This window comes from Gigantopelta aegis, chromosome 7, assembly GCF_016097555.1.
Source record: "Gigantopelta aegis isolate Gae_Host chromosome 7, Gae_host_genome, whole genome shotgun sequence".
In the NCBI taxonomy this organism is placed as follows: Eukaryota; Metazoa; Mollusca; class Gastropoda; order Neomphalida; family Peltospiridae; genus Gigantopelta; species Gigantopelta aegis.
The window spans coordinates 14,166,790-14,182,044 of NC_054705.1; the positions used below are offsets into that span (position 1 = coordinate 14,166,790).

General features: G+C 39.8%; 1 protein-coding gene across 5 annotated transcripts in view; it reads right to left on the reverse strand.

The window, feature by feature from the left end:
* Positions 1-3,501: 3,501 nt before the first annotated feature.
* Positions 3,502-15,255, reverse strand: part of LOC121377667 (protein FAM167B-like) — a 36,230-nt gene continuing 24,476 nt past the window's right edge. For 3 of the 5 annotated variants that reach the window (XM_041505739.1, XM_041505737.1, XM_041505738.1), the window contains 2 exons: positions 6,512-6,950; positions 3,502-4,677 (listed from right to left, as the gene is read on the reverse strand). In XM_041505739.1, coding sequence (XP_041361673.1) covers positions 4,423-4,677; positions 6,512-6,886 — 630 coding nt within the window. In that variant the 5' untranslated portion in view covers positions 6,887-6,950 and the 3' untranslated portion in view covers positions 3,502-4,422. Of the gene's footprint in view, positions 4,678-6,511; positions 6,951-9,580; positions 9,761-15,255 lie in introns of those variants that run through there. The other 2 variants (XM_041505740.1, XM_041505741.1) reach the window with 2 other exon arrangements.

Here is a 15,255-nt window from a genome sequence, read left to right on the forward strand (position 1 = left end):
CTTTTGCGTTTTAGTATATATATATATATATATATATATATATATATATATATATATATATATATATATATACATATACACACACACACACACACACACACACACACACACATATATATATATATATATATATATATATATATATATATATATATGCCAAAAGTCAAGTTTCGGTTTTGTTTCAGTATAGTCTATGATAACTACATATGAAGTGGCTTAGTGTTAGTTTAAATTTGTGTGTTTTAATGATATAATAGTGTATGTTTTATAGCTAAGGTGAGACTAATAAACAAAAAATATTGTTTTTTTTCTTGTCTTGTCGTTAAGCTGTATTTTGTTTCTTCACTATATCTGACCTAGTTTTTAAACACAACGGCGTATTTTTCACTATTATGGCTCATATAAATTGGATGCGGCGCGTGCGTGCGGTCCTACTGTTGCGTCAGATGTGTCTACGGCTTGTGCTTTGGGTTTTCTTACACACCCGTTGGTGAGAACACCATGCGTTATTTTTGATAACACATGGTTGTTTACAGATGTACGTGTGTCAACAATTTCAAGACATACGACTGGCTGCTCCTAGGTGATGACCAGGTCACCACTGCCATACATCCAATGAAAAAACTACACGATGGAAATCGATTACACTGTGACGTATAGTTAACCTGATAATCATGGGTCGGTGACGCGTAAGTTAGCTACAAGTGCAACGGTTGTAAATAACTTTTAGTAAAAAAAAAAAGATGTTAAAAGCTTAAAACCTGGGGTTTTTTTTTTTTTTTTTGAGGATATGTAAGAAATAGAATAATAAATAGACATCGTGACATTTAGTATAGAGTATTAGAGGAAACACACGCTAAATTATCATAACGAGCTTAATGAAAAGAAGAATACTGAGATGATTGGAAGTGTAAACAGTTGTGGTTGTAGGCTATACGCGTGAATCGCTGTCCAAACAGTGACGACGTCACCTTCAAGTTCAGCCGACGAACGTTTCGCTGACGTCCGCGAATTATTTGACTGGTTCCCGATGTGCCCATTTTGTTTACAGTGAAGCACATAAACAAGCAGGGTTGAAAATTAGCAGTCGCCCGGTCGCCTGTGGCGATCTTTATTAGCTAAGGGCGACTAAGAATTTTACAAAGGTAGTCCGTTGGGCGACCATCGATTTTAGGGCCTGACGAGTATGGTACCAGTAAAAAACGAAACACTAAAACTGAATCGAATGTGACAAAACATTACAGGTCTGGCAGCAGAAGACATAGAACATGTTCTATATTTTCCAGCGCCAAAATAATGAATAAAGATAACATTCATATAAAAAAAACATATTAATTTTTTACGTTTTAAACCCATACCATCTCAAATAATATTTTATTGGGGATAAAGGTTCAGTGTAAATTAAAACAAAAATCTATTTACAAATTACCATCCAACTGCATTGGTTAACTTTTTTTCTGAATCGAATGTGACAAAACATTACAGATTTGGCAATTGGTGGAACATCCAAGGTAATCTGAATGATAAAACAGTAATACATGACCAGGGCCGTATCTCTGCACAAAGCAGAGTCGAATGGGCATTTGGCAAACTAGTGGATGATTCCATGGATCTCTATCTAGTGTCTCGACTATAGGAGAAAAGCCACTCTCGGGGAAATCATTTACTGGGGATGTCGCCCCTCTTGCATCCCACAGAGGACTGCCACTCCCAGACTAGTTTACTAACACACGCGCAGTTCTACCTTTAGTCTCTTTGTACTGTATTATCTTTTACTTAAGAAATAATGCAAGTCAAGCAGCATACTTTGGCTGTTCTAGCATTTTGCCTTCACCCCATATAAAAATGAGATTTAATATGTATAATTTAATGGTAGTTTGTAAAGTAACCCTTTTAGTTATACTTTTATTTCTTTTTCAATTTTTTTTATTTGAGTTTAAATGGTTTAAATATTAATAACATGTTTTATATGAATTTCAACTTTATTCATTATGAAGTAAAACGCCCATTCATCGGTTTTCTTTTGACGCAAACTGACTATATACGGTGAGCGCATGGTTATTATTCAACAAAAAACAGTAAGATTTTTCTTCAACTGGCCCTGCTGTCGACCATGGTTTTCACCCCTGCGTGTGCTGTAACCTCACCGTGGTGCAGGGGTGTAACATTCTCTTTGAGAATGGCCAATACAGCACAAAATTGAAGTTTTGAGTAAAATTCAGTATCCGTAAAATTCTGTGATATTTGTGTTTTTGCACAGTTCTTTACACTGTTTTTGTAAGTCTTGAATTTTTATATTGATGTTGATCATCACTTTATTTATTTGCATTACCATAGTTTGACACCCAATAGCCGATGTATTTTTCGCGTGCTGGGGTGTCGTTAAACATTCATTCATTCATTCATTCATTCCATGGTTTTCAGCTTTTTTTCTGCTCGGTCTGGCTGAACGCAGTGAGTGAGTGAGTTAGCTAGGTTTTTACGTGCACGTTCAGAACAAGCTGTTGTAGAACACGCGTGTCATGGGCGCGAGTGTTGGCTCACGACAAATTTTCCGTCCATGACAGATAGTCCGCCTAGATGTGTTCGCTAACGGCGGTTATTACTTGTTTGTTTCAGGTTTTGATTGGTCAGTTTTGTAATAGTTATAGTGATTCCTCATTTCGACAGCCAATACACAATGAGCAGTATAGTGTCTCGATATGTTTTATTTATAGACGTAAATGATTTGGACGACGGTATAGACAAATCAACATCGCAAGATGTGTACACTATAGTACAGCAATACACCGTATACATTAGTATTGTAATAATCAGTCATGGACGTACACTATTAGTAAAATAATACAGAACTAATGAACTAATATACATCTGGAAATGATTTAAACACCACCTAGGTTTTATAAAAGATCCCTTGCTGCTAATCGAAAAGAGGCCCATGAAGTGGCGACAGCGGCTTTCCTCTCTCAGTATCTGTGTCGTCCTTAAGCATATGTCTGACGCCATATAACCGTAAATAAAATGTACTGAGCGAGTCGTTAAATAAAACATTTTCCTTCCTTCCTTTACCGAGATGTCCTGAATAAATAACTTATTGGAAGCAAATCAGTGTGATTTCTGCTCCATACCTTTTCATGTGTATTTACGGCTTCCGTCTTGTTCTCTACAAAACATTAAATATTGATGTAACGATACAGTTACTTTCTTTCAATATTTTTTCAATATCCTCTGTTTTCCAAAAGCATTAATTTTAGTGTTTTGTATCCGAGAAATGATCAAAATCACTTGCGAAGTATACGTCATATGGTCAAACCTAGGTGGAAGGAAGGAAGGGTAATGTTTTATTTAACGACGCACTCAACACATTTTATTTACGGTTATATGGCGTCGGACATATGGCTAAGGATCACATCGATATTGAGAGAGGAAACCCGCTGTCGCCACTTCATGGGCTACTTTTTCGATTAGCAGCAAGGTATCTTTTATATGCACCATCCCACAAACAGGGCAGTACATATCACGGCCTTTTTTACACCAGTTGTTGAGCACTGGCTGGAACGAGAAATAGCCCAATGGGCCCACCGACGGGAATCGATCCTAGATCGATCGCGCATCAAGCGAGCGCAGTACCAATAAGCCCCTCATTCTAATAGGACCGTGCTGCTAAAAACCAATTCATGTGAAAAGAAACAGAAATGGATGGAATAGTTTAACTGAGACATGATCGGAACCTTTTCATTGAGACAATAATGATACAAACTCAGTCCATTGCTGTACTTAATCTAAACAACAGAATATAAGTGACTGTATGACCCCATATGGAGAATGATTACCCGGCTGATATTGCAGGTTCTGTGTACCATGGGCTCGTGTGATACCGATATAGCTCAACTATTCTCCTACCGAAATGGAAAAACTGCAGCTTCCCGGTTCATCTAATAATTATTTATATATGTTTGTAATGTCAAAATAAAGTCCTTGTCCATGTTATATGTTTGTGGCGCAAATCCCCTGACCCCCCCCCCCCCCCCCCCCAAACAAAAAAAAAAAAAAAAAAAAAAAAAAAGAACCCCCAACAACAACAACACCCCAACAACAAGAAGAAAAAAAGGAGGGTGTAGTCGGAGTCGAGAACAGAAAAACATTAGTCAATGCATGATATTAAATCGTTCTTTCCATTTAAGATCATTCTTTTTCGTCTTTTTGGGTGTTTTGACACCCACATCCCACCCACCCACGAACCCGAACTCGTCACAAAATGGTCCGCGAAACGCCCTGAATCGTTTCTTTAACAAACTTCAGTTCCAAAACATTTCCTTGAGATTCAAATGTAATGCAAATAGACTGAATCGTCTGCCTGAGGTACTGTTCCAAAACTCGTTCCTTCAGAAACATACGGAATCGGATTGAAAAATAAATAATCTAAAATATGGAGAATCGTCTTCTGGTTATGTTCATCCGGGTTATACCGAGATGCTTCAGCGGATTGTCATTGATGCATATCGTGGGAAGGTCAAGGACGCCCGCCATTGATTCCAAATCCTCGATTTCCGAGTGAACGTCTTCAAGCATTTCCTTATGCGCCTCGCAGCTCTTGATCAGTTTGAGCTGCTGAATGTCATTACGAATTATGAGGAACTGTCGAGCTAGAGTCTGGTCTTGGATCTTCATCTCCTGCTGAACAATTCAAAGAAGAAAAAGAAGAAGATGTTTATGGTCATCGATGCATGTTAGTTTGTTTTGCGTTTTTGGTGTGTGTGTGTGTGTGTGTGTGTGTGTGTGTGTGTGTGTGTGTGTGTGTGTGTGTGTGTGTGTGTGTGTGTGTGTGTGTGTATTTTAGTAACGTATGGCTCTTTCGACACTTTGGAGAGAGAGAGAGAGAGAGAGAGAGAGAGAGAGAGAGAGAGAAGGAGGGAGCTGTTTTATTTAACGACGCACTCAACAGAGAGAGAGAGAGAGAGAGAGAGGGGGGGGGGGGGAGTTTGACAAAAGACACTGCCTACAAAGACTAAGTTATAAGCACTTTCCCATAGTACAGACAGTAGAGCGTTCGCTTTTGGTACTTGTGTCGAAGGATCGAATCCTCTCGGTGGATACATTCTCTGCCTGGTTTTCCCATTCCAACCAGTGCCCCCCCCCCCCCCACGCATGGTATATCAAAGGCCAAGGTATGTAGTATTGTCCTACATGTGGGGAAAGTGCATATAAAAAAGATATCTTGCTGCTAATGGAAAAATGTAGCGGGTTTCCTCTGAAGTGTTTCAGAATTATCAAATGTTCGAATAATTATTCAGTGTGCTATAGCGATACCGTACAATTAAACACAGCAACGTTCCATTTGCTTATTATGTGTATGTCTCCCTCCCCCCCCCCCCCCCATTTTATTTATGGTTATATGGCGTCAGATATATGGTTATATACCACACAGATACTGAGAGAGGAAACCCGCTGTCGCCATTTCATGGGCTACTCTTTCCGATTAACAGCAAGGGATCTTTTATATGCACCATCCCACAGACAGGACAGGACATACTACCGTCTTTGATATACCAGTCGTGGTGCACTGGCTGGAACGAGAAATAGCCCAAATGGACCCAGCGACGGGGATCGATCCCAAACCGACCGCGCATCAAGCGAGCGCTTTACCACTGGGATACGTCCCGCTCAAAACAAAAGAAAACATGCGAAATACTGGACTAGTCTGGTTTTCACAAAGAATGGACACAACTAATTCTAGCTGTCTGTCTTAATATAAAAGATCCCTTGCTGCTATTTGAAAATAGTACCCTAAACATAAGCGTACGAGACAGGGGGCAGGTGAGGGGCCAACTGCCCCCTATTGCCAGAGCAAAACCTTAAATTCGGGCAAACATTATAAAGATATTCGGGGTAAATGTGCTAACCTGAGACTTATTTATCATGGATTTCCATCATGCTACCCTCAACATTAGTTGTAATCGATGTACAAATGCGTAGCGATTCGTTTGCAACCCTATATAGCTGTTTAGTAGTAATATAATACTAATATAAATAAACGTTGTTATCCAGATTCGGGCATTTTCGTTTAGTTCGGACAAAAAATAGTTTGTTCCCCCCTCCCCTAAAAATAGGAGCCCGTACGTCTATGTCCCTAAATGGTGGCTGCGGGTTTTGCCTCTAATTTTTTAAACCAATTTTTAGACACAAAATACATTTAATAAAAAGGAAATGTTTTATCAAACGACGCACTCAACACATTTTATTTACGGTTATATGGCATCGGACATATAGTTAAGGACCACACAGATATTGAGAGAGGAAAGCCGCTGTCGTCACTTCACGGGCTACTCTTTTCGATTAGCAGCAAGGGATCTTTTATATGCACCATCCGACAGACAGGATACCATATACCACGGCCTTTGAGATACCAGTCGTGGTGCACTGGCTGGAGCGAGAAACAGCCCAATGGGTCTACCGACGTACATTTAATAAGGTGGGTTTTTTTTACTGAGATAACAACAAGACTACTCACCAGTTCATTTCTCAACCAGTCAATAGCGTCGTCCATTCGTTTCATCCGCTCCGCAGTTAACTTCCCGTGCTTGCCCTTTTCCAGTTCCTCTCTGGGCGGGAAGTCTGGTTTCTCCAAACACTGCGCCTGCCACGCGATGTAGCTCGCGCGTCGTGTCGTCAGCTTCAACCTCGCCGTCGTCTCCTTCAACCGCGTCAGGGCGGACACCGAGTCGCTACTACTACTACGACGACGGCCATTCGCGTATTCCGAGGGCACTGTGAAAATGTCATCGACATTGTTTTTATCGTCGTCAAAGTCGACTTCTTTAATTACCGGAAGTGGGCGTCGGTTTTCTTTAGGGGTGTGGCTTCCGTCTTCCTTGTTCCCGCCCATTGTCAAGTACTGGTAGATGGCAGTTTGCAGACGCTGTCGATCATTATCACGTGATTTATTTCATCTGCAAATAGAATATTTGGTATAATAATCAGTTGTATTTATAGTTATTCTTGTTTGGTTTGTTGTTTTAAAACAACAAAACGACAACAACAACAATAAAAAAAACCCCACAAAAAAACAAACAAACGAAAAAAAAAAAAAAAAAAAAAAAAAAAAAAAAAAAAAAAAAAAAAAAATATATATATATATATATATATATATATATATATATATATATATATATATATATATATATATATATATATATATATATATATAAAAGAAATAAACTAAGGGCAAACAAAGACCAAATCGGAAAAATAAATAGAAACCATGAGCCAAAAACCAGAAAAAAAATCCAAACAAGCTTCATACAAACACAAACAAAACAGAAATAAATACATAACTATAACAACAAACATGGTGAACTAATATCTTTTCAGCCGGTACCAGCTAATAGCTTCGACACTTCAATAATTCGACTTAAACAAATTCGACACAATGGTGCTCGACTGTTTGAAAAAAAGAAGGGCCTTGATGGTACAGTGGTTAAGCCATCCGATAGATACTGGGTTCGCATCCCGGTACCAGCTCCTCCCTAGAGTTGTGTTATAATGGCTCAATGCTACACCGATTTCTTTCTCATTGACCACCAGGCGCGGATCCGGGGGCGGGGTGGGCTCCCTTTTTTTTCGCCGACGAGAAAAATAAATGTTCAAACACCTCTTACCTTGTCCGGCGCCTCCCCTTTCATAAACCCCTGGATCTGCGCCTAACCCACTAGAAAATATCCTGTAAAGACAGTTTGGATAGACAGTCCTGAAAGCTGAGTTGTATGCCCAGGACTTAAGTTAACTTTAGTTAAAATAAAAATACTGAAACATCGACCTTTCAGTGATCACGATTCGAAGAAACTAACACGTTTTCACGTAGGCTATATCCATAAGAACGGGTGGATCATAGGGAAAACGATAAATAATGAGAATAGTTTTCAGGTACAGAGGACATCACCAGCTGTATCTTTAACCTTTAAATTACCCTAATAGATCATTAAGAAGTCATATATGTATAGATGTGTTTCCGCCTTTTCCAACATCAACACAGCATGAAAAGTAAATAAATAATTTACAGCGGCGCAGTGCTTTATTTGTACGGTGTGTACCATATTTGTGTCCTATAACTAAATGACCGGTTATAAGCCATTGACATTTCGATTCGATCAAAGAATTACTTCTTATTGATATTTTGTTGATGCTAACTGTTTATTCTATTAATAATACTAGTACAAAATGAAACAAACAAACAAGAAAAACAAAAACAAAAACAAACAAAATAAAACAAAAAACAAAACATTCCCCTTCCCCAAACCCTCAAATATTCGAAATTTTTCATTTTTTTAAAAGTAGCCAAAATGACTGTCCTTTATTACAATTTTATTATGGATAGTAAATTATATTTACACCGCCTGACAGCTGTATGACAACAGACCGCATTAATTATGGGCCATGTGTGTAAATCTGTAAAATCAAGATGCAAATAAATATGTAGAAATTGTAACATAAAACTTGTTTAATAGAAATTAGTTTCCTGTAATTTGTTTTATATCATAATTATCACCAACAACGACTACAAAAACATTTCATTTCATTTCATTTCAAGTTATTTTCGTGCTTATATCCAGTCAAGGTTCAAGCACGCTGTCCTGGGTACACACACATCAGCTACCTGGGCTGTTTGTCTAGAACAGTGGGCTAGTTGTTAGGAGAAGAGGGTGTAGTGGTCTTACACTTACCCACTAAGTCGTTAAAACTCGCTCTGGGTGGGAGCCGGTACCGAGCTGCGAACCCAGTACCTACCAGCCTTACGTCCGATGGCTTAACCACGACACCACCGAGGCCGGTAAAACAATAAAACAAGAACTAGGGCACATCAATAAAGGAATGTTTCCAGTTAGATTATATGAGAATATTTTAATTTAAAAAAAAGCAGAAGAGCGCTCGCCTTAGGTGCCTGCGTCGTAGGGATCGTACCTCCCAGTAGACCCATTCTCTGATTGTGCTTTTTCACGTCCCAACCAGTCTCTGGTATATTCTATTTGTAAACACATAAAAGATACCTAATGCTAATTGATAAAATGTAGCGGGTTTCTTCCAAGACTTCGTGTCTGGGTGGTAGCCGGTATCGGGCTGCGACCCCAGTACCTATCATCATTATGACCGATAGCTTAACCACGACACCACCGAGGCCGGTTCACAAAAAAAAAACGCCTCCCTCTCAAAATTAGAGGGAGTTGGGACTTCTCCCTCCAAATAGGACAGGAAACCACACACCCTGGTCTCTGACCAGCTGTGGTACGCTGGTTACAACAAGACCCCCCCCCCCCCCCCCCATCAGATGAATGGATCCACCGAGAAACATACATTTATACATACACATCTACCTACCTACCTACCAAACTACCTACATATATACATACCCACCTACCCACGCCTACTTACCTACCTACCTAATACATTACTTACATACACTCATAGACACGCGCGAACGCACACACACACACACGCACGCATACACATACACACACGCACACACACACACAATGCGTATACCGTAATGGCGAAAAGCAGTAGTGAACGCATTTGTTTTTCTTACCTCGAAGCTTTTTCTTCTTTTTTTTTTCTTTTTTTTTACAGCCGACAACGTTCTAGAGTTTTAACTTATCCCAGTAAGTTTGTTCATTCATTCCAGCTAATCCGCACACACGTCAAACTGATCACTTTAAATAGCATGACAACTATACCGGCAACAAAAATCTGCAACTCTTTATTTACATTAAAAAAACTAAACCCCAGCTGACATTGTTGGTTTCTAATATTTGTGATCTTGTAAGAGAAACCTGCTAGTCATTTCAGATGACATCTTCTTGTCTTTGTTCCGAAGATTATATCTATCAATGCGGAATCAGCCGAGCGGTAACTCGGAAGTTCGAGACAGGTGTACTGTTCCGCTGAGTGGTTTGTTTAAAACATGTCAGAAATAATCGTATGTATCAGATATACTCTGGATATCACAGTAGCGACCCGCCTCGAAGGTGTAGTGTAGTGGTTAGACTGTTGGGTTTACAAGTTCAAGCTCTCTCTCTCTCTCTCTCTCTCTCTCTCTCTCTCTCTCTCTCTCTCTCTCTCTCTCTCTCTCTCTCTCTCTCTCTCTCTCTCTCTCTCTCTCTCTCTCACACACACACACTTTCTTTCTCTCTCCTCTCTATCTCTCTCGCTCTGTCTTACGCTCAAACGCCGTGATATGTGCTGTCCTGGTAGTTGAAACATAATCAGCCTGTGAAAGCAATGATTGTCTTTGTCATTATTTGGGACCATATTTCACAACTACGATGACAGAGAAGATAACTATCAGTATTGTAAATAAACTGTAAATCTGTTATCATATTGAAAATCGTATTTATCTACCAGACGAAGGCCATGTGGTCGAAGGCCACAAACGTTCCCGGAAGTATTCCTCGGATTCTCCAAAGTAAAATGAATATATATATATATAAGATATATATATATATATATATATATATATATATATATATATATCACTGTCGCACAAATTTAGTGGGGTCCCCCTTAGATCGGTCCCCCTTAGAACAGCGCAAAGTAACACAAATACCAGGCCCAAGTTCAGCCAGCAAACGTTTCGTAAACATTCGCGGACTATTTGTTTGGTTCCCAACGTGGCCATTTGGTATACCGTGAAGCGCATAAACCAGTCTGACGGACGTTTTTCCGCTCGGTCTGGCTGAACGCAGCCCTGTCTACAATATGGCAGAATAAATTATGATAATTATATGGGGAGCAATTTCACCCACTAACGTGTGAAATGAAATTTAAAAACGTATCTCGAAGACCACCCATCGTGTTCAGTGAGAGTATCACGTTACCTCGTTAAATAGGAATTAACGCTTCACCCAGCAGTAAATTACAAACATTTGACGTATACCAGAGTTTTATCCCTTTCATAAAAATCAGACTACTGAATTTTGTTTTGCGAACCATCGGACTACAGGGTGGTAGGTACAGGGTTCGCAGCCCGATACTGACTCCCACCCAGAGCGAGTTTTATCCATTCAATGGGTAGGTGTAAGGCCACTAGAACTCTCTTCTCTCTCAATAACCACTCACAATTAACAACTAAACCAGATAGCTGAGGTGTGTGCCCAGGACAGCGTACTTGAACCTCAATTGGATATATGCACGAAAATAAGTTGAAATGAAATAAAATGACTTTTATTTTGCATGTATTATAACTCTCTAGGCGACGTCAGCCCCAAGTTCGGCCAGCAAACGCTTCGCTAACGTTCGCGAACTATTTGATTGATTCTCAACGTGGTCATTTGTTTATTACCTTTGAAGCGCATAAACCAGTCTAGTGGACGTCCCCCTCACACCCCCCCCCCCCCCCCTTCGGTCTGGTTGAACGCAGCCCAGGCGTACGGGCTCCCATTTTTGTAGGGGCAGGCTGATGTTTGCCTGAATTAAAACGAAAATGCCGAAATCTAGATAACAATATTTATTCACTTTAGCATTACCACCGAACAGAAAAAGAAAGAAAGAAATGTTTTATTTAACGACGCACTCAACACATTTTATTTACGGTTATATGGCGTCAGACATATGGTTAAGGACCACACAGATTTTGAGAGGAAACCCGCTGACGCCACTACATGGGCTACTCTTCCGATTAGCAGCAAGGGATCTTTTATTTGCGCTTCCCACAGGCAGGATAGCACAAACCATGGCCTTTGTTGAACCAGTTATGGATCACTGGTCGGTGCAAGTGGTTTACACCTACCCACTGAGCCTTGCGGAACACTCACTCAGGGTTTGGAGTCGGTATCTGGATTAAAAATCCCATGCCTCGACTGGGATCTGAACCCAGTACCTACCAGCCTGTAGACCGATGGCCCAACCACGACGCCACCGAGACCGGTTACCACCGAACAGCTACATAGGTATTTTTACATGGGGTGGGCAGGACGTAGCCCAGTGGTAAAGCGCTAGCTTGATGCATGGTTGGTCTAGGATCGAACCCCGTCACGGTGTTGAAGATCAGTAGGTGTGTGTGTGTGTGTGTGTGTGTGTGGTGGGCCGAATATTGTCAGTAGAATGATGGAAATATAATGTATATGGTGAAAAGGTTTCATACCAGCTCATTTTGTCTGAATATCTCTCTCGTGTTTACCCGAATTAAAGGATTTGCTCCAGCTCCGAGTGTGTGTGTATGTGTGTGTGTGTTTGAGTGTGTGTGTGTGTGTGTGTGTGTGTGTGTGTGTGTGTGTGTGCGTGTGTTTGTGTGGGTGTGTGTTTGTGTGTGTGCGTGTGTGTGCGTATTTGTGTGTATGTGTGTGTTTGTGTGTGTGTGTGTGTTTGTTGTGTGTGTGTGTGTGTGTGTTTGTGTGTGTCTGTGTGTGTGTGTGTGTGTTTGAGTGTGTGTATGTGTGTGTGTGTGTGTATGTGTGTGTGTGTGTTTGAGTGTGTGTGTGTGTTTGTGTGTGTGTGTTTGTGTTTGTGTGTGTTTGTGTGTGTGTGTGTTTGTGTGTGTGTGTGTGTGTGTTTCTTTGTGCAAGTGTTTGTATGTGTTTCTTTGTGTGTTTCTTTGTTTGTGTGTGTCTGTGTTTGTTTGTGTATGTGTGTCTGTGTGTGTGTGTGTGTGTTCGTGTGTGTGTACGCATGCGTGTGAGTATCATGTTCATGCTTTAAAATGGATTATTTTAATTGTATTTGTTTATGTGCAGTTTTAAACTTCGCGTGGCAGGGCGCGTGTGCAGACTATAACTGTGCAGGAGGGGGTCTCGATTGTGACTAGCGAAGTTTTGACGGGGTCATTATCTTCAGGACTAGCCGGTACACGAACTATACTTGATCACCGTCGTAACACCACCCTTCACTTTACTATATTTACATTTCAGTCATAGTTACAACGAAGAAACCTATATTTTGTTTTGGATGACTGGATATTCTGTCTGAAAATGAAAGCTTTTTTTTTTTAATTTCATATTCGCTAACAATAAGTCTTTATATATTTTTTATATGTATTCATGATAATGAAGATAGGTGAGTGACACTGCAATTCATCTTTTTGTTACGCTTCTAACAATACTGTATTAGTGTAACGCAAGCGAAGCATACACGCGGGCCGGTCTACTCCATAAAGCGCATTGTGGATGCGCAGTGACATTTGTTCCCCGTGAGGCAATGTAAAAATGCCTTTACATAGAAAATGTCATCCGCAAGAAAAACTCGCAACCAAAAGCCCTAAAGTCAATTAGTTCCGCTTCACGTGATCGGTTTAAACTCTCAGGTCCTCAAAATTGTCACGCAGAGTGCAAGACCGTTTACGGGGGTCGTTCCAATGTTAAATCGGACACGGGAACAGCGTGCGACGTTTGTTTGGTGCTATTTAATAGAGTTGAAAAGATTTCTGCCTCCCTATTCATTTGACAGGCCGAAAATCAGCATCCCATGAGCGCTGGAGTTTCAAATATAAAGCCTACAGCTTTATGACATACAGTGCATGTTTTGGTAGGGTTTTTTTGTCGCTTAAAGCTTCATTGTCGTCGTATTGTAAAGCTGAGACAGACATCATCCAGTCGTTTTTATTTCTTCTTAGACAGATAAGAGATAGAAAAATAGAGTCAGTGAGAGAGAGAGAGAGAGAGAGAGAGAGAGAGAGAGAGAGAGAGAGAGAGAGAGAGAGAGAGAGAGAGAGAGAGAGAGAGAGAGAGAGAGAGAGAGAGAGACTCATCCAAAGGAAGGACATGTTTTTAACGACGCACTCAACACATTTTATTTACTGTTATATGGCGTCAGACATGGTTAAGGACCACACATATTGAGAGAGAAAACCCGCTATCGCCACTTCATGGACTACTTTTTTCGAGAGAGAGAGAGAGAGAGAGAGAGAGAGAATCGTATTTTGTTTTCATGTCTGTCAGATAGATGAATGAATTGAAAGGTATATATTGTTGGGGACGGGTGAGAGATGAACCGCAATTTATATTATTCATGTACAGAAAACTAACTTTTGGTGCCTCCTTCTCCACCCCAACTACCAACTAAAATCTTGGATCCGCCCCTATGTAGCCTTCAGCTTCTGGCGATCACAACGGTACAATGAACAACGATCATACAAATTAAAAACGTTTCTTTTGTTTAACAACACCACTAGAGCGCATTGATGGTGCATATAAAAGATCCCTTGCTACTAAGGGAAAAATGTAGCGGGTTTCCTCTTTTAGACTTGGTCAAAAGTACCCAATGTTTGACATTCAATAGCTGATGATTAATAAATCAATATGCTCTAGTGGTGTCGTTAAACAAAACAAACTTTAACTCTCGTATGTCAGAGTTGCTGTTGCATATAAAAGATCCCTTGCTACTAAGGGAAAAATGTAGCGGGTTTCCTCTTTTAGACTTGGTCAAAATTACCCAATGTTTGACATTCAATAGCCGATGATTAATAAATCAATGTGCTCTAGTGGTGTCGTTAAACAAAAAACAAAACATTGAAATAAAATATTACCTGAGCGGGATGCCATTCATATTTTAAACGAACATTCCTTCCCTTTTCTGTTTCTATCAGAATACAGAATAATACTTTTAAAGACATATGGTATGCGAGGCTCACAAAGAATTATATGCTTCATTAAAGGGGCACTGTCGCTTTTTATAAATTTTTGTCTCTCGTCCGAGGTCCATCTTTTGTTGCCACTGGATGTATCCCAATAAAGCGTACTACCAGTCAAATGTAAAGAAAGCAAAATAAAAGAAGAAGAAGAAAAGTTTGGCCAATAGTTCCCGGGGTATTAACTGTAATAAAGGGGTCTATTTTGCACAGTCGAGATCACCATGGAAACTACAACAAACGCGAAAATTCCCGTAATTTGGACGAACTCTGTGACCTGATTGGCTATGATAGAAAATAAAGTATAAAGATACAAAGTGTATAATAGTGAAGTCAACTTGTTGACCGTGAGATTTGTAATTTAAATAAAAACCTTAAGCTCTAACAGAAAAAAACCCCTACCGTACCAAAACCAAAACTAAAAAAAAAAAAGGAAAGAGAAAACAATGTAAAACCAAACAGAACGAGAAACCCTCCACCCACCCACAGCAAACCCCCCAAAAGCAATAAAATATTTTTATTTTACAATATTTCAGTATTGTGTAAAAAAAAAAAAATCTATGATCAGATATTTTTCCTTTTTTACTCTGGTTTTACTTACTCATTAACTTATTAGCCGATGATTAATAAATCAATGTGCTCTA